This window comes from Fukomys damarensis, unplaced genomic scaffold (assembly GCF_012274545.1).
Source record: "Fukomys damarensis isolate Sample0158 unplaced genomic scaffold, DMR_v1.0_HiC HiC_scaffold_37, whole genome shotgun sequence".
NCBI classification, from domain to species: domain Eukaryota; kingdom Metazoa; phylum Chordata; class Mammalia; order Rodentia; family Bathyergidae; genus Fukomys; species Fukomys damarensis.
The window spans coordinates 21,611,463-21,630,163 of record NW_022900949.1 but is presented as its reverse complement, the minus strand read 5'-3'; the positions used below and the strand labels follow the sequence as shown (position 1 = coordinate 21,630,163).

The 18,701-nt window shown below is 40.5% G+C and overlaps 1 protein-coding gene across 1 annotated transcript in view; it reads right to left on the bottom strand.

The window, feature by feature from the left end:
- Dnajc1 (DnaJ heat shock protein family (Hsp40) member C1) overlaps positions 1 to 18,491 on the bottom strand; it is a gene marked incomplete at its 3' end in the record, with an annotated part of 219,070 nt that extends 200,579 nt beyond the window's left edge. The window contains exon 1 of the mRNA XM_033759662.1: positions 18,346 to 18,491. Coding sequence (XP_033615553.1) covers positions 18,346 to 18,491 — 146 coding nt within the window. The remainder of the gene's footprint in view (positions 1 to 18,345) is intronic.
- Positions 18,492 to 18,701: the final 210 nt, after the last annotated feature.

Sequence of the window (18,701 nt, the reverse complement as noted above, 5' to 3'; positions counted from 1 at the left end):
AACCTTTTTTTTTTTTTTTTTTTGTACTGGGGATTGAACTCAGGACCTTGCAATTGCCAGGCAGGCACAGCACCACTGAGCTACATCCCCAGCCAAGCTCAGTTAACTCTTGAAGTAACTGCAGCCTTGGCCAACATCTTGACTAGAACTTTCTAAGAGATCCTCCTGATCTAGAATCACCCTTAGCAACTCCTGGACTCCTGACCCCACAAAATTGTGTGAGATTAAAAATATTTGTAATTTAAGATGCTACATTTGGAGGTAAGTTGCTATGGAGCGATAGACAACTAATATAGGTAGACCACGACCGATTGGGGTTACTCCAAGGATGAAAAGCTGATTTGACATTAGGAAAATTAACAAATGAATTCCACCACATTAAAGAAAAAATTCAAGGTGGGTGCGATAGTGCACACCTGTAAGCCCAGCACTCAGGAGGCTGAGGCAGGAGTTTGCTCGAGTTCAAGGTAGCTTGAGCTACATAGTAAGACCCTGTCTCAAAAAACAAACAAACAAACAAACAAAAAATACACTCATCCCAGTAGATACAGAAAGTGCTGGGTATATCTACTCCGTATTTCTATAGCGTGTGAGTCAGCTTTCATGGAGAAACTGAATTGTGAAGGATTGTTTTCTTAGCCAGAGCAGGAAATAAAAGCTTAGGGAACATTTTCTACTCTTTCAGAGTATTCCTTCAGCTCTCCCTTTTTGCTTTATATTACCAGTGAGAAAGAAGCACATTTAATTATAAAAAACATTATACTGTGAGCTTGTTAATCTGTGGGAGTTTCTCATTCAGATATGCTATTTACATTTCCCGGTTCTGCAGTAGGATAATAGAATAATTTAAATGAAAGGTCCTTGATTTTGTTAACAAATCATCATCTCTCTTCACCATTTTTATGCCAAACCCCCCCCCCGCTTTTGGTGTCTGGCCATTGTTTTGCCAGCCTCCTGATTTATGTTTTCCTTCAAACATTGCAATCAATTACATTTTACATCCACTGTCTATGTTATTTGCATTATGTGCTCAGGAGAATTGGAATCTGTCTTTAAAAATGGGCAGTCATGGGAAATGAAACTGTTTTGTTCTTCAACTTTGCAGCTTCATCAAAAGCATTTTTGGAAGCATGGAAATTCTTAACAGCCTTTGGGAGTTTTTATTCTACCATTCCCAGAATTCTTTCAAATAGCTGACATTGTGTCATTACGAGTTGTTCATTCAAATCAATGCATTAATTCTGTGCGTGGAAATACTGACTGAATCCTTCTTGTTTTTTAAAATCATACAAGCAGTTTGTAATTACCCAATACAGAGAAAACATGTAAATTTAATCTAATGTACTGGGTGCTAAAATTTGAAAAGTTAAATGAATGCAAAATGATCATTTAACATAAGAAAAGCAGGTGAAAACTATACCAAAATTAAAATGCCCACCTTTGAGAATACCAAGAATGTATACAAGTATATATATTTGAAATTATATAAATGCTTATGAAGGTAAACTGAGGCTTTTTTATACAACACATATTACAAAATATAATACTTTTTGGATTGTAAAGTGGTGCTTTGAAAAAAAGTAATAAGGTAATATGTAACGATAGTTCTAACTACTCTATAATCTGGGAAATTATTAAAAAATTATAGTTCAACCACCATGGCCAAGGTTATGCATAGAAATGCTCATTAGTGGATCATTAATTATTAAAAAGAAAAAATGTGAAGCTGAGTTATACAACATAGAAACAATATATTTATAAGAATGACATTACATAGCTATCAAGTTATTACTGGGCTGGGGTGTAGCTGAGCGGTAGAGTACTTGGCCTGGCATGCATGAGGCCCTGGGTTCAATTACCAGCCCTGTAAAGGAAAAAGTGCTACTGTAACCAGTAAAGAGAACCATGAGAAGAATAGGGATAAAATATTATCCACCTGAGCTGGGCTTGGTGGCTCACGACTGTAATCCCTGCTACTCAGGAGGTAAGAGGATTTCAAGTTTGAGGCCTGAGCAATTATTGAGACCCCCTGTCAAAATAAAAATACAGTACTTATTTATTTATTTTTCCCAGTACCGGGGATTGAACTCGGGTCCTTGCACTTACAAGGCAGGCCACCCAACTGCTGAGCTAAATCCCCGGCCCCTAAAATACAGTATTTTTTAAAAGAGCTGTGGATATGGCTCAGTGCTTTCTGAGTTTAATCCCCAGTAACAATCCCCTCCCCTAAAATCTACTTCATAATTTTGTTGTAAGGGTTAATGTTACAATGCAAATTAAGTTCTTGGAACAAGGTATAGTTAGTGAACCTTGTATGGATACAGTCTGTTGTTATTCATTTGTTTTTGTGGTAGTGGGGATTGACCTAGAGCCTCGTGCGTGCTAAGCACATGCTCTTCCACTACACTGCGCCCTCACTGCTATCATTTTGACGTTATAAACCAGTTTGAACTTGGCCACTGTGTATTATTTTCAGTAGATGTGGCAGGTAATCTCTAACGTGGCTTTCAGTGGTTCCTACCTCTTGGTATCCATGCCCTGTGTAATCCTTTTCGTTTGAGTGTGGTTTCACTTTAATAAAATACTACAGCAGTATTGAAATGTTACTTTGGGAAAAAACAGAAAAAAGTGATAAAATTTTGCATGTATGAGTGATTTTTAAAGAAATCTAGCAAGCAGTATTGGAAGTAGATGTATTTCATTTTGGGTGTGGAGGGATACAGGGTCTTCCTAGGTAGTTCAGGTTGGCCTTGAACTTCACTATGTTGTCCAGGCCGACTTGAAACTCAAAGTGATCTTCCTGCATCAGCCTCCCAAATGCTGGGATTACAGGTGTGCGCCACCATTGTGTGGCTGGAAGAAAATGTCTTTACAATCAATGAAAATGAATGAAATGAAGCCTTTTCATGTGAAAATCATGGAGGGTAAAATAAATTGGAGGTAGCCAGAACTACTTATTTATGGACCCACACAAACGTGGTAAACTGAAAAAATGCAGGGAACTGCTTGTTACATTTGTCAGGGTCGTGTTGCTTCTGAAGTACATGGCAGAGGGGATGATGGACAAAGGGAACTTCTAGACTCAAGACCTGTCTTGCTTTTCACTCACCTGGCTGGGCTCACATGGGTGTCCATTTTATAGTTATTCTTTAAATCTTACCATAAAGTTTACCTACTTTTCTCCATGGGTGATACTGCTCACTGTAAAAACAAAACTAATGTGCAGAAAAACAACGCACACTCCTGTACATATTAACAGACTAAAGGAGAAAAATCCTACTGTCTCCATAAATGCAGGAAGAAGCAATTTATAAAACTAAAACCTCTTTAAAATACTTATAACAAATTAGTATAGAAGCAAAAGAAGCACCCTTAGCCCGATGAAAGACGTTGAAAAAGCCTAGAGCAAAAATCATACCTAATGAGAAACACTGAAGGATTCCTTTTCAAATCAAGTGTGAGCTAAGAATGCCCTCTAATGTTGTTTATCTTTCAACTTCAGTGGGAAGCAACGAACGTAACAAAAAACAAACTAACCCCCCGGCATTAGTCAGAGATGTCCGCAAAGAAAATCCAAGAGATAGCAACAGGCAAATTAACCGACGTAATCAGTGAGCTCCGCTCAGTAAGGTCAGTTATCTCAGAATCAATTTTTAAGAAATCGGTGGCATTGCTGTACACAGCAGCCAATGAAAGCTTGGAACAAAAGGCAAACAAAAATCCTTACAACTAAATGTTAAAAACACAGGTTATTATGGTTTGGCTATGAAATATCCCTCAGAGGGGTGGATGGGGAAGGCATGGTCCTTCATCCAGTGTTCAGAGGGCTCTGATCACATAAGTGGATTAACCCACTGATAGGTTTAAGCGAATAGACTATCAGAGGTGGTAGACACTGCATGGATGTGGGGCATATTTGGAGAAAGTAAGTCCCTCTCTCTCTCTCGCTCTCATTCTCTCTCTCTCTCTCTTGTATTTTGTCATAGTAATAAAAGCTGACAAACATATATATGTAAGTTTTTTTAGCCCAAACAGCAAAACAATAACATAAACATGCCATCTCTCTTCAAGTTAATAAAGAGCAATGAGATTGTAATAAGACTTTTTATGGATTTCATTAGGTGGTTATAAAACTCAAATGAAAGAAAAATAAAGGGCACTGAATAGCCAGAAGAAAAGAGGGGTTGAGATCTTGTTCAATACTCTTTTTAAAGCTATGACAACATCTTGTGCATGGGTGTAACTCATTACAACAGAAGCAACAATGTAGGTTAAGCGGGTAGAGGAAGAACTGTTTAATGAATGGTGATTGCACTTTGATCCTCCATTTCTCAAAATGCAATAGTGAATCCTTCTCTTCCATACATACACAGAGTTATTTCCAGAGTTACTGTACTGGGGTTCTCCAGGGAAACAGACCCCTAAGGTATATATAATGTCTGCACCTCTACTGAACACATAGAGATTTGTCTTGTCATAATTCCTTAAAAAATATATTATAACACCTAATTACATCTCTGTGTCTCTCTCTCTCTGTCTCTCTCTCTCTTTCTCTCTCTCAGACTCTCTCTCTCTCTCTCCCTGGTCAGTTCAGTGAGCAGGTGTACAGGATTCCAGAAGCCTTCAGGCTAAATCCCCTCTTACTCAGGGGAAGGTTGGTCTTGGTTCTCTTTTATTCCACTGATCAAATGAGCCCCATCTGGAATAAGTATGGCAGTCTGCTTTGCTTGAATTCATTAATTTAGCTGTCACTCTCATCCAAAAACAGCCACCCTCTCAGAAACAGAAGAATTGTGTTTTACCAACTACCTGGGCCCTCTCTAGCAGAGTTAAATTGACACATACAAATTAACCATATTAAAGATATAAATGGGAACAGCATTTTAACATGTAGGAGAATATCTTTATGAGCTTTATGTAGGGAGGTTTTAAAAATAAGACAGAAAGAGTACAAAACTATGAAGGGAAACACTTGTACATTCGACTATATAAAAGAGTAAAAAATAAAACTATTGAGTAAATGTTTCTATGTTAAAAAAAACCCACAGAAATATCCCAAACTTGATGTCTAAACTGGTTATATCTATTAAGCAACAAGTAATAGAGCACACTGTTTATATGAAGTTTATATATTCACATAAATATACGAATATGTACTGTTTATATATATCCACAGAGTGTAATTCAGCGTGATTGGTGAAGGTGGCGAGGGCAGAGATTTACTTTGGGAGAAGTTGTCTAAGAACTCCAAAAGTACCTGTGATACTTTGCTTCTTAAATGAGTCATGTGTGTGTGTGAATCACATCATTCTTTGCACATTTGGTATTTCAAAAATACATAAATTAAAGAAGTTGAATATTCGGATTTATGAATGGATAGAAATCAAAGAAGTGAGAGCCACTGTTTTTGTCTTATCACATGAGTATTCATTTTATAAATAAAATATTAGTACCTGTAAGCTGAATTTAAAGTCTTGAGCAAACTTAATATTAAAAATATCACAAGTAACTGTATGATTATTCTGGTCCATTCAACACTAAAAACCCACTGAAAAGAATTTCTTCAAATGAAAGAGGCCTCCACTGCCTCTGGTCATGTCCTAGAGATATACTTATTGCATAACCATTAAGATTAGCCGAATTAGGGGTTGGGGGTGTAGCTCAGTGGCGTCATGAATTTGATTCCTGGTCCTGGTACCACAAAAAAAAAAAAAAAAAAAAAAAAGCTGAATTAATAATTGAAGTAATTCATCTCCCAAAATGAAAGGTTTGTGTTTTGTCTGTTAATCAAGGTTTTGAAGTTATACTCGCACACACATTTTATCAGTCACCAAACATCGAACGCCTACTCTGTGCTGCCATTTCTGATAGGGATAAGCTGTGAGCAAGAAACACAGACTGCTCGTAAATCATCAGAGAGGTTTAAGAATTACTTTCTTCCACCACCCAAGTTTCTACTTGCTAATGTCTGACCCAGACAAAACATTTCTATTTAAATCATCAAGATGTTAGCAGCTGCATAGTACACAGGAGGGAGGGAATCTTCAGAGAATTGAGGAGTTGACCCCATTTCTGTGCCATGTTGTCATGGAATTTCTCCTTCCAGATTGCTCACACATGACTGTTTCCCCAAACACACTGAAGATTATGAATTTAGAATCAGATGTTCCTGGCCATTAATGTTAACTACGCAAATCTTCACCACACTTAAACCTGCATGTAGTCTAGTCAAGGGAGAAATATTTACAAATAGCAGTGTTTATTAAGGTAGAACTACAAATTTTGAGAAACTATGTGGGCATCTTAAAGCATAGCATGGAGCTCCCAGTTTTCTTAAGTTCTTGCTATTTCTTCTTCTATAGTTACCATTAATTACACTTTGCACTTTAGGGGTTTTTTTTTTTGGTTGGTTTTTTTATGGTACTAGGGATCGAACTCAGGACCTTACATTTGCTGGGCAGGCATGGTACTGCTGAGCTACATCCCTGGCCCTGCTTATTTTTTTAAAACCTGAAAGAATCAAAGCTAAAAGTTGGAGTCACTTGAAAATGTCAAAATCATAGGCCAATATATTTCTTAGCTTTGGAGAGTAGAAAAGATGTCTTAGGGGTGGGAGATTGACACAAATCATGTAATCATTTAATATTCATGGATAGCATGAAAAACTAAACATTTTATTAAAACAACCCTCTGAATAGTTTATCATCCCAACATTATAATTCAGATCAAGTTTTGTATTTGTTTTCCCTTGTTAAAATAATTGGGTCCACGTTATAACGTTAAATTTATATGTACATTTTAACCCATCTATTAAGTGTACTTATATATCTGCTTGGCTATTTCCATACTATTCATATAACACATACCTATTATTGAGTATCAGTTATGTACCAGATACCCTTCTAGGCCCTCGAGGGAGAAAAAACAGACACGAAGCCTCTTCTCACTCATCTTCAAGTCAAGTAGAGGAGACAGACTGATCAGATAATTACCAAACTAAGCAAGAGTGTGACTGTGACAAGAGCAAGGAAGGACAGACATACATACAGGACACACGGTGCTGACGGTGCCTGAGGTTCCTGAGGTAAAGCAGGAGGGAAGAGGATTCTGGACACAGGGTCCTAAATTCACGGCTGGGCCCTATGCCCAGGACACGGGACAGCATGAGGCTCTGAGACGTAGGGCAGCCTGCATTTGGGGAGAGAGAGGGGAGCCAGGAGAGGCAGGGGAGGCCAGGGCAGCAGAGCTGTGCAGACACAGTGAGGTCTGCCTTCAATTCCCCTGTGTGTCCTCGGGACTCCGTGCTCTGTCTCAGTATGACAGAGGTGGGACAAGGACAGAGTGGGACAACAGAAGACTACTGAGAAAGCCCTGCCAATCATCTACATGAGAGAAGAGGCTGGGAGGGGCAGTGTTAGTGTAGAAATAAAGACATTTTGGGGCTGGCATTGACAGGCCATTGTGAAGGGCTGATAATAAGAAACCTGGGTTGGATTTGTGGTCAAAGATGTTAATAATGAAATGTAATTAACTAAACAATTAAAGCTCACAGTTCAATCATACTGTCTAATTAGCACCTATCATGCTTCACACTAAAAGCCTCAATGAAGAGGGATTATTTCAGTAAAAATGAGTTTGGTCTCATGTACATTTTGAATTCACATCTCTTACATTAAAGAGAAGTTACCTTTGCCGCATTAACTATCTCAACCTCTAAAAGTTTTTCACTGAAAACTAAAATCAACATCACATTAATTTTTTTATTCAGGGATAGATTTGGAAAATATTTGTGGAATTTGCTTATGTAGCTTGGTGTAAATTTCTTTCCTTTTAAACTATACACTGATCATACTTAGATTTCTCTTCAGATAGTGTAAATCTTTCGCCTTTTAAACTATACACTGATTTTATAAACTCCTACTGTAACCCACATTTCATTAAATATAAAACCAAATGAAGGCAATGGTATTCACTTCAACTAAAATTTATACCAATATATGTAAAATTATAGCAATTTCCCAACCGGACTTGCTTTTTAAACCCAAAACAATTCCAGAGGCATTTGCAGTTGCTCCTGTGTCATTCCTAGATATAAAGCTCATATAATGTAATCAATTTACCCTCTCTCATTTGGGACTGAGTCAACTTTCATGGAAATTACAGGTGCACGAAGGACTCGAAAGCTAATTTAATGTGAAAGGCAGCAATTGCAAAGCCAGGGTCCCACAGATTCTATTCTCTGTTCATTTTCACCAAGATCAAGGCAGGCTTTATTTCTCCCTTCTTTCCTTTTCTCTCCCCTGCCTCCATCCCAGGAAGGTGTATTTAGGGGGACTGGAGTGTGCCCTGTAAAAGCGATCAGTGTCCAGGTGGATGCCCACAGGACCAACGATCCTCTCCGGGAGGGCAGATGCTGCCCCTTCAGCCTCACTGAGGAGAAATCCAAAGCGATCAGCTAAGATGGGAGTGAGCCAGAAAGGAAGGGGGGGTAAAACACCCAGGAAATAAAGACAGAAAGACGAGAGGCCAAACCCCCCTCTGATGTGGATTCTAGTACTGGGAGGGACTGGATGTGAAGAGCAAGTAAACACCTGTTTGAGCACTTAATTTGGCCTTTGTGTTATTTGTGCTCTGATTACCTAATACTACTTTCTTTCTGGTAAGGAATATTTACCTTCACACCCTTCCAGATGTTATAGGCTGAAGAAAGGGTTTACACTTAGTATGTATGCTATAAAACACTTTTGCCTTCCCAAAGGCTTGGATTTGGAACTGGACACCCTCTTTAACTGTACTGAACCTGACAGATAATTTCATTTTGGTACTTTGTTCTTAATAATTTGTATTGTTATCATCTTTACCAGAGTCACTCTACAGACTCAGTATCTTCAAGATATCGCAACACATAGTTTGTTCTTTAATCAAATAAGATACTCATTTGAGGCAATATACTTAATAACTGAAATCCCGGGACCCTGGTACTTTTGTATTAAAGTATTAAATAGTATCCCAGTTGTTGGATGAAAGCCATCTATATAAGTGCACTATGCAAATTATTAAATTCTAGGTACCTCACACACACTTGCAGATTTTTCAGGACAAAGCAACGTTAGCTGCTAATTATGCATGAGATGCTATGCATTTTGCCATCTCATCCTGTTGCCTTGACTACAGTGGATTAGACCCTAGAAACTGCAAAACACCAGCCAATCAAGATCTTTCATACACCAGCCAATCACAACCCTTTATACTGAATCAGTCAGGTATCTCTCACTGGGAATGTGTGCTCAAGATGCCCTGAGGAGAGAAGTAGAGAGCAAGATGGAGTCACCAGGACAGGGAACAATGGGAGGCCACATGAAGCTCAGTCTCAAGAGCTGTTGAACACCAGGAATTACCACTGGGATGGGGGACCCTTTTTGTCTTGATCCATGCTCCAGTTCTCCAGGGAACATAAATTGTGCTGCCGTGTCTCTGGGTCTTTCTGTCTTCTCCTATTGTCTCGGTCAGTCTGCTGCTATAACAAAATACCACAGAATGGTAATTTATAATTAATAGAAATTTACTGTATACAGATTTGGAAGGTCCAAGATCAAGCCAACTGGCAAGTTCAAGATCTGGTGAGGGCCTGATCTTCATACAGCACCTGCTTGTATGTCCTCAGGTGGCAGGGAAAAAGCATCCAGAGTGCTCTCTTCAACTTCTTTTATGAAGGCATTATTTCTAGTCATGAGAGTCGAGCCCTTGTGACTTTAACCAACCATATCCCAAAAGGGCCCTCCCTTCACACCATCCCTTTGGGACTTAAGTGCCAACACGTGAATTTTGGAGGGGCACAGACATTCCAACAACAGCACCCCTCATCTGAGATAAACATTGCTCTGTTGCTTTCATACAAAAGTTATACAGAAGAGCACATATCTTTGCCTGTACACTCACAGAATCTTAGAACTAATAATGATATGACAGTTCGAACACTTTTAGTTTGGGAAATTTCACTTCAAAAGACAGTATAAGTAGGAACAAAATATAAACACAATAAAAGCAAAACAGCTGTGGCTGAGAAGCAGGCGTGGATAGCTGGGGATGCGGTTGGTCAGTATTTCCTTCTTCCCAACCCAAGGCACTCCCTGCTTGGGGAGTATCCTGAAAACTACAATCTTAGATTAACCCAAATATTTTACACACGAGGAAACTGGCATCCATAATGTTAAATATCTTGTCCAGATCCCCACACTGGTGAATGTCAGGCAGGAGGGACCGGATTCCACTCACCTCACCTAACTTTAGTGCCTCTTTGGGGGGTTTTTGCATCATGTTGCTTAGAACATAAGAGTAACTTGATCAGTGTTTAGTAACAGGAGAGATGATTAATTGTACTAAACTCTGGATATTCAAAGAATAACTGGACACAATTGCTGCCCTCAGTGAACTTGAAGTCCTCAGGAGAGAAAACAATAATAACAACATTAAAATAAAATTCTACCACTAAGTTCAAGAGTGCTGTGAGGGAGCTCACAAGTAGTGTCCATGTTTTCTTGGCGGGATAAAAAGACTGATAATGGATACTGATTCCCTGTGGTCAATCGGAGATTGGCAAAGTCAAAATAAGGAGCAAATAGATATTACAGAAAGCGGATATGAGAATACTGTATACCCAGAATTGTTAGGAGCACAGCATGTTCTCAGTTTGGTGTGTGCAGAATCATAGGGCTCCCGGGAAGGGAGACTGGAACTCCTGTGCTAGGTAGAGGGTATCTGTAACGGCAGCTCTCCGTTGGGACTCTCATGTGGCAGCCCGAGGAAGGTAGTTATTAGTGCAGGTGACATGGTGCTAGAAGTGTGAGCCCACTTGGCAAAGTGCCTTGAAGGCCATTCGGTTAGGTTCCGTGCAGATTTTAAGCAGAGGAGTGACATCATCAGAACAGCGCAGCTCCCTATTTATGTGGCTCCCTATTTATTTATTTATTCTCCGTATCACCGTCAGCCTACCACTCCCCTCCCATACATCGTGCCATTTTGTATTTCACACCTAGAAACACGGTGCTACGTCATTTTCTTTGCCTCCTTTTTTCTCCCCTCCAGATCAAAGGTACCTCTGACAATTATGTTGTGTTCACCTGTGTTGCAGACTTAGACACTCCACAGATGAAAGAGATTTTAAATTTTTGCTGTTAAAGCATCTTCTTCTTTAGGTCTTCATTTTTTTTTTTTTTATTGCCTCCATTTTATCAAGAGTCCCACTGTATTTGTCTGGCTAGAAAAGCCTAAATGCTTTTGTCCCCACTGTTTGCTTTCATCATTACGCGAATCTCGCTCAAAGCCTCAACATTCATATTATCTCTTCAAACGTCAGCTTTGATGCTGCTTCTCCACAGCGTCTTTGTCTCTGTGTCTAACTTCACAATGTGAAACCTATCACAGAACCCATTGGGACTCTTCCTCGTAGGCGCTGCTTAATTCAGATGGCATCTGTGAGCTATGTACCATTATCTTTCATAATAAGAAGCTGCCTGCTTTACTCCTTTCTTTCTCTCTCCTACGTTGTTACTCCAGGCTCCCCAGCCAAGCCGCTTGTCTGCATAAGGAATCTGTCTTGATCACTCATTTCTTCTGCTTACTCACTGGCTTATTATCTAACTTTCAAGGACAAACTGACTCTAACGGACTCACACTGCTGCTTGCCTCCTTGTAGGTGACCACTGAGAGGACTTGGGATCAGATTGTTCGTACAATTAGCAAATGAATGGACAAAAGATAAAAAACATCTGGACTTTTCTTCGGTAACTGGTAGCATATGCGTTAGAGAAATGGACATGAATGCCTTTGGTTATTGATACCATGAAATGGATCTAGACAGGACTGTAAACAACGGATAGTCTAAAACGAAGCAGTGCGCAGACGAACGATCTCGGTTTAGATTAGCGGACCTCGTAGGGTTTAAGGTCAAACCCAGCTGTGTTTAACATCTTCATAAATAATCTGGAAGACAGATTTACAAAACCCCTTTAATGACATATGTAAGTGACTTCAAGCTGGGAGGTATAGAACCGGATATGAGGAAAAAGGCTAAAGAGGTAAATAGGAAAAATGATAAATGCTTTTTTTTTCATTAATCAGAACAGCATAAAGTGATAGTTTGGCCTGAGAATAATTTCAAGTCAAGTTATTAAAAGGAAAAAAATGAGTAAAAGGAGAACAATGTTGAAAGAGACCATAGGAAGCAATTTGTAATACCGTATAGAAGCCAAAATGGTCATAATTATAGAGTTCTCTTTTGGGAGGTACATAAATTACTGACTTAATATGATGCAGAATCATTACTGCTTTTATGTTAGTTATAAAATTATATGCGCAAATTCATGTGTTGTTGTACTCAACTTTTGTTTCATTCTAAAAATTAACATATAGGGCCAGGCCTGGTGGTTCACGTCTGTAATTCCAGCACTTAGGAGGCTGAGGCAGGAGGATTGCTGCAAGTTCAAGGCCAGCCTGAGCTACATAGTGAGTTCAAGAGACTGTCTCAAAAAACCAAAACCAAAACCAAAAAACAGAGAGAGAGAGAGAGAGAGAGAGACATGACTGATTCACGAAGGATCCTCCTTTGTGGCTGGGATTCAGGTGCCTAGCAAGGGCTAGAGTGGGGAGGTCTGTTCCTTTTTCCCCTCACTGTGTGCCAGGTGAGGAGGACATGGTGTTCCTCCTTCCAGTGGACTCAGCCTTCAAGTTGCCACCTTGGAAACAGAGGCTGGATCCTCCACCAACAGCAAACCTTCCAGCACTTTGACCGCGGGTTTTCCCATCTTCCAGAACAGTGAGGAACAGATTTCTATTCTTTATAAATTACTGGTCTCTGGTAGTGTGTTATACCAAGAGAGGAGGCACTGAAACACTAATGGCTAGGGAAGGGCAAATTGAAGTCAAAATGAAATCTCTATCTTACAACCATTTGAATGGTCATTGTTTCAAACCAAACCAGAAAGCCAGAAGTGCTGGTGAGGAGGGGAGAATTTGGAGTTCTGCATCGTCTGTAGTGAAAACAAATGGTTTTGACCACCGTGAAAAGTATAATGGTGGTTCCTCAAAAAATAAAAAATAAAAATGGCATTATCACATAACCAGCAATTCTGTGTCTGGGAATGCATCCAAAGGAGTTGAAAATAGGATTGCAAAGAGATAACAGCACACCCAAGATCATCACAGCAGTATTCAGAACAGGCAGGCTGTAGAAGTAAATGTCCATCAACAGATGAATGGGGAGAGAAAATGTGGTATATGTGTGTCAGGGAACATGAATCAGCCTTCAACAAAGAAGGGAACTGGCCAGGGATTTAGCTCAGTGGTGCCGCTGCCTGCCTTGCAAGCACAAGGTCCCAAGTTCGAAAACCAAAACCAAAAAAAAAAAGGCGGGGGGGATCCGGTCATACTTTACGACATGGATGAACCTTGAGAATGTTGTGTTAAGTGAAATAAACCAGTCTCAAGGCAAATACTGTATGGAATCTAAAGCCAATAAACTCTTAAAAACAAAAATTCAAGGAGCTGTGCAGGTTGTTTAATGATTGCAGAGTTTCAGTTTTGCTGAAGGAGCTCTACAGATCTGTTGATAAATGTTTAGATTATTAATACTATTGCACTGTTCAGTTAAAAAAATCACAATGGTAAATTTTCTGTAATGTAGTTTTGATCTTATTAAAAAATAAATATAATCCACCTCAAGGAACAAAGACAGCTCTGTAATGTATAATTTCATTTATATGACACCTTTAAGAAAGGAAGAAAACCAAAGTGGTCACCAGGGGCTTAGGGTAGGAAGACACATGTGAAAGAGTTTTGTCAGGTCAGACTGGGTGGTTCTGTGAATCTAACCATACAATTATTATTCCCATCAATCTTCCTGTGTTTTTTTGTCTTGTTTGTTTCATTTGTTTTTTGAGGCAGAGTTTCACCATGTAGCCCAGGCTGGCCTCAAACTCTCAGCGATCCTCCTGCCTCAGCCTCCCCAGTGCTGGGGTTACAGGCGTGCGCCACCACATCTGGCTTTCAGTCACCTAAAGGCTCCACCTGTTAATATGATCACGTCAGCAACACTCCAACTGTGGTCCGCACTAAAAGAAAAGGAAGAGGAGTAGGCAAAGCAGTCAGAGGGGAGCCCTTCCTAGAGTGATGGGCCATGAGATGCAAGAGAAGAAAGTGTTTTAAGACAGAAAAACCAGCTGGCCACAGTGGCCCCCGCCTGTAATCCTAGCAGCTCAGGAGGCTGAGGCAGGAGGACTGCAAATCTGAGCCTAGCAAGGGCAATTTAGTAGCTTGTGGAGATCTTGTCTCAAGAAAAGGGTTGGAGATGTAGCTCAGTGGGAAGGTCTGGGTTCCATGATCCTCAGAACGAAAAAAAATTCCTTTTCCAATAAAAAAAGGATAGTCGAGGCCAGGGATTTAGCTCAGTGGTTCTGCCACCTGCTTCGCAAGAGCAAGGTCCCAAGTTTGATTCCTGGTACAAAAAAAAAAAAAAAAGAATAGTCAGGCCAGATGGTGAGAGTGGATGGGGTAACAATGCGCAAAACTGAATAAAACTGAGGGTTGGGGATTTAGCTCAGTGGTGCCACGCCTGCCTCACAAGGGTAAGGTCCTGAGTTCATCCCCAGGACCAGGGGGAGGGGGAGGGGACACCTGCCTTAACGGTGACCGTGATTCTCAGGCACGTCCTCCTCATGCGCCCAGGTTATCGAAAGAGTCAGGCCTAGCCTCCTTCTTTATACTTTGTGTGTGTGTATATATATATATTTTTGGGGGGGTACCACGGATCGAACTCGGGTCCTTGCTCTTACGAGGCAGGCGGCGGCACCACTGAGTTAAATCCCAGGCCCTATACTTTATATACTGGGGACCAGATGCTGGGATGGGATCCAAGGCCTCATGCCTGTCAGGCAATGCTTGACACGGAGCTACACCCCCAGCCCCAGCTTCGATGTGTTTGCTGGCTGTTTCTCCTTGGGCAGCTTCCACAGAAGACAGCATGCAGGGTCTTTCCCGAGCTCTTGCGGACAATACCCTCTCCCTCCTCACGGGGCTATGTGGTGGCTTCTTGGACCTCTGTCTTCTCAGAGTAGCTTTGGTGTTTTCTAGTTTTAGGCACTGCAGACCAAAAGGGTCTCAGAATATCCAACGGATCCTTGAAATTGTACCAAATAATAAGATTTAGTATCTTATTTCTGGATATAAGAATTTCAACAGAATGTGTCCTTTTGAAAAAATGGTTCTAACCTATAACTTGGTGCTCTCTGTCAATCCAAAGACTTAAGTCTTTCTTCACTCTTTTCCATCTGGGACTTCTAAAATGTGTAATTATTTTCTTTATAGCTCATAAATGTGCTCTGTGTAGTGGGATATTATCTCCATTCAATACAAAACTCCAATAAGAGTACAGCAGTGATTATTTTGTCTTGCAAATCATGTACTGAGTTTTTTTTGTTTGTTTTTTTTTTTTGACTTAGGGTCTCGCTCTGTAGATCAGGCTGGCCCCGAACTCACTATGTAGCACAGGCTGGCCTCAGACTTGCAGCGATTCTCCTGCCTCAGCCTCCTGAGTGCTGGGGTTACAGACGTGCAACACCACACCCAGCTCATGCATTGGATTTTTGAATGCACAATCAAGTTCTCTCCTTTCAGAAAACCTCTTTTGTGCTTTAATCGCATTTCCTTCAACATCTACCACATTATTATTATAGTTCTCTTTTATTCCTTCAATTAAATTTCCTTAGAGCCTATGACCCCTGTATTCTGAGAGGCTGAGACAGGAGGACTGCAAATTCAAGCCCAGCATGGGAAAGTCAGTGACTTATGTCGGGGCCCAGTCATGGCCCACTGGAGTTTGACATTTGGAAAATAACTTCTTCTTGTATAATTAAGGCATCAACATTTGCTACTCTTCAAGGAAACTGTCTGTTAAGCTGGTTTTGACTCTTTGACCCTGACATAACAGGAAGCTCGTTAGCCAAAGATCTGATGTTATCAGTAAGAGTCAGGAAATCCGGTCTTTGAAAAACAATGACTTGGTGTTTTTGGTTGTTGTGTGCCCTTAAAAGCTTCCTGTTGCTGTGAACCTATAAAAGGAGCTCTTTCTGTGAAATAAATCAGACTTCTCTTCGTCTCCACTCAGGCTTGAGTGTTCTTTCCTTTCTCAATCCTCACTCCCCGACTCAGGCATGTTCGTGTTGTGACGGCTGGACCGCCACAGACTTAGGGGAACCTTGTGGAAAAAAAAAAAAAATGCTCAGTGTGAATGGATTTAATCCCCTGTACTGCAAAAGGAAAAATAAAAGTTTCCTTAGGAGAAAACTGCTTTGATTAGAGCAAGTGCTTATTTTTTGTGGACCTTTCATATCTTCGGGTCCAGAATCCCTTAGCAGGTGGAGAACAGCCATTCATCAGCCAGTATTAGCAGACAGGTATTTCAGAGGCCAGCTGGCGCCTTGGTCTATTGTCTTTATCTCTGACCCACCACAAAAAAGTCTCCTCCTCCGCTTTTCAGTTCTAACTTTGCACATGAGGATGATCTGAGCCTGTAACTTCTGCCCCAGGACTCAAGACTTCAGAGGACTTGGGGCTCCTCCAAGCCTCAGCAATACAGGGACAACTGTGGAGGGGCCTTGGAATCGAAAGGGGAAGGAATCAGGAACCGGAGCTCCAAATCTCCTTTCGATAGCCTTCCTGTACACAAATACCAAACTCACTGAGAGAGAAATTAGAGAAACAATCCTTTTCACAACAGCATCAAAAAAAAAAAAAAAAAAAACCCAAAAAACAAACAAACCAAAAAAAAACCCTAGGACTCAATCGAATGAAGAAAGTAAAAGACCTCTACATTGAAAACTACAATACTCTGAAAAAAAGCAGATCAAAGAGGATATCAGAAAATGGAAAGGGCCAGAGATTTAGCTCATCAGTTCGGTGGGCTGCCTCGCAAGAGCAAGGACCCGAGTTCAATCCCCGGTACCAAAAAAAAAAAAAAAAAAGGAAAGACATGCCTTGTTCTTGGATAGGAAAAACCAACATAGTGAAAATGGCCATACTTCCAAATTTGTTATCAGATTTAATGTAATACCAGTTAAAATTCTAGCAGCATATCTCACAGAATTAGAAAAAAACAATCCTAAAATTCATTTGGAATCAGAAGAGACCTAGAGTAGCCAAGAAAATTCTGGGCAACAAAGGCAAGGCAGAGGGTATCACAATCCCTGATTTTAAATTATACTACAAAGCTACTGTGTCCAAAACCAGCACGGTACTGGCAAAAGAACAGACCTGAGGATCAATGGAACAGATTAGAGGATGTAGAAACAACTCCAGACACACTCAGCCACCTCATCTTTGACAAAGGAGCTATATACTTGCACTGGAGGAAAGACAGCCTCTTTAATAATGATAAAGGTGCTGGAAAAACTGGCTTTCCATATGCTGAAGATTAAAACTAGGACCATGTCTTTCACTACACAATGAACTAAAATGGAAATGGATCAAGGCTTTAACTTTTATCATTGCCCCAGAGCTCAAACACAAAATAATATAAACACCATTTTAAACACATTATAAACACCATTTGAATAAACTGTGTTTTCCTATAAGGTTCTAAAATATAATTGTTGGTATAGCTTTTGAGTATACATAACTAACTAGTGTGTAATGAGTCAAAGAATCATAATGAAAGCAAACTTTTTTTTTTTTTTCTTTTTGGTACTGGGACAACAGTACTTGTGAGGCAGGTATAGTGCCACTGAGTTAAATCCCCGGCCAACAAAGTATTGTTTTTAATAACTTGGATCCCAAATAATATACTTTTTGTTGGAAAAAAGAGTATTTGTGGCCAAGTAAGTGGCCACAAAATACGACATATATTTTTAATGTCCTATAGGAGATGCAAGAATATATATAATGCAAGATAGGGTTTGTAGTTTAAAGCTACCACATGGGAGGATGTATGTGCTGGTTTATGCATGCTTTTTACTTAAATTCAGCTAAGTTCACCAGTAGGCTAACCCGGAGGGTAGAAATTTAACAGGCCAGATTTTTCAACTCCAGGAAAGAGAACTGCATATGGGGAAACCACAGAGACGCTAAGCTGCCCACCCTATGCTCTGTTAATTTGAAAAAGTTTAATTATCCTGGCTCAATTAATGTCTCTAAATAAATTCTAAGTTAACGAAATGTTTGTCCTGCCAAGAACGGATCCAGGCTTGTCTGCCGTGAGGCAAGCAGTGGCCACCAGCCAAGGCTGCTGAAATCCTAGCCGGGATCCTGGGAGACGAGAGGAGCCCAAATGCACATCTGGACCCCGGGGCTGCTTACTGTTTGCAGTTTTCCAACAGTCTTCTCTGGAGTTCTCTGCAGAAACAAAGCGCACTGCAGGGCAGGATCTTTTGCTCGCGGCTCCGATTTGCGTTTCGTGGGGAAGGCCCCTCACTCTTCAGGAAGTTACCTTCTGCCTGTGCCATCTTCTCATGCCCCGTCTCGCTTCTCTTTTTCATTTTCCTTCTGCGTTTGGCTTTCTCGCTATATTCCCAAGGATGTTTAATCCGTTATCAGCCACGGTGAGCGTGGGGACAGACATCTCTTCTCTCACGAGTGCTTGGCGCGCTTGGGTAACCGACAGTCGGAGGTGCTGGACAGGTACCCTCCGGGGACACGGACTATAGAGGGCCCCG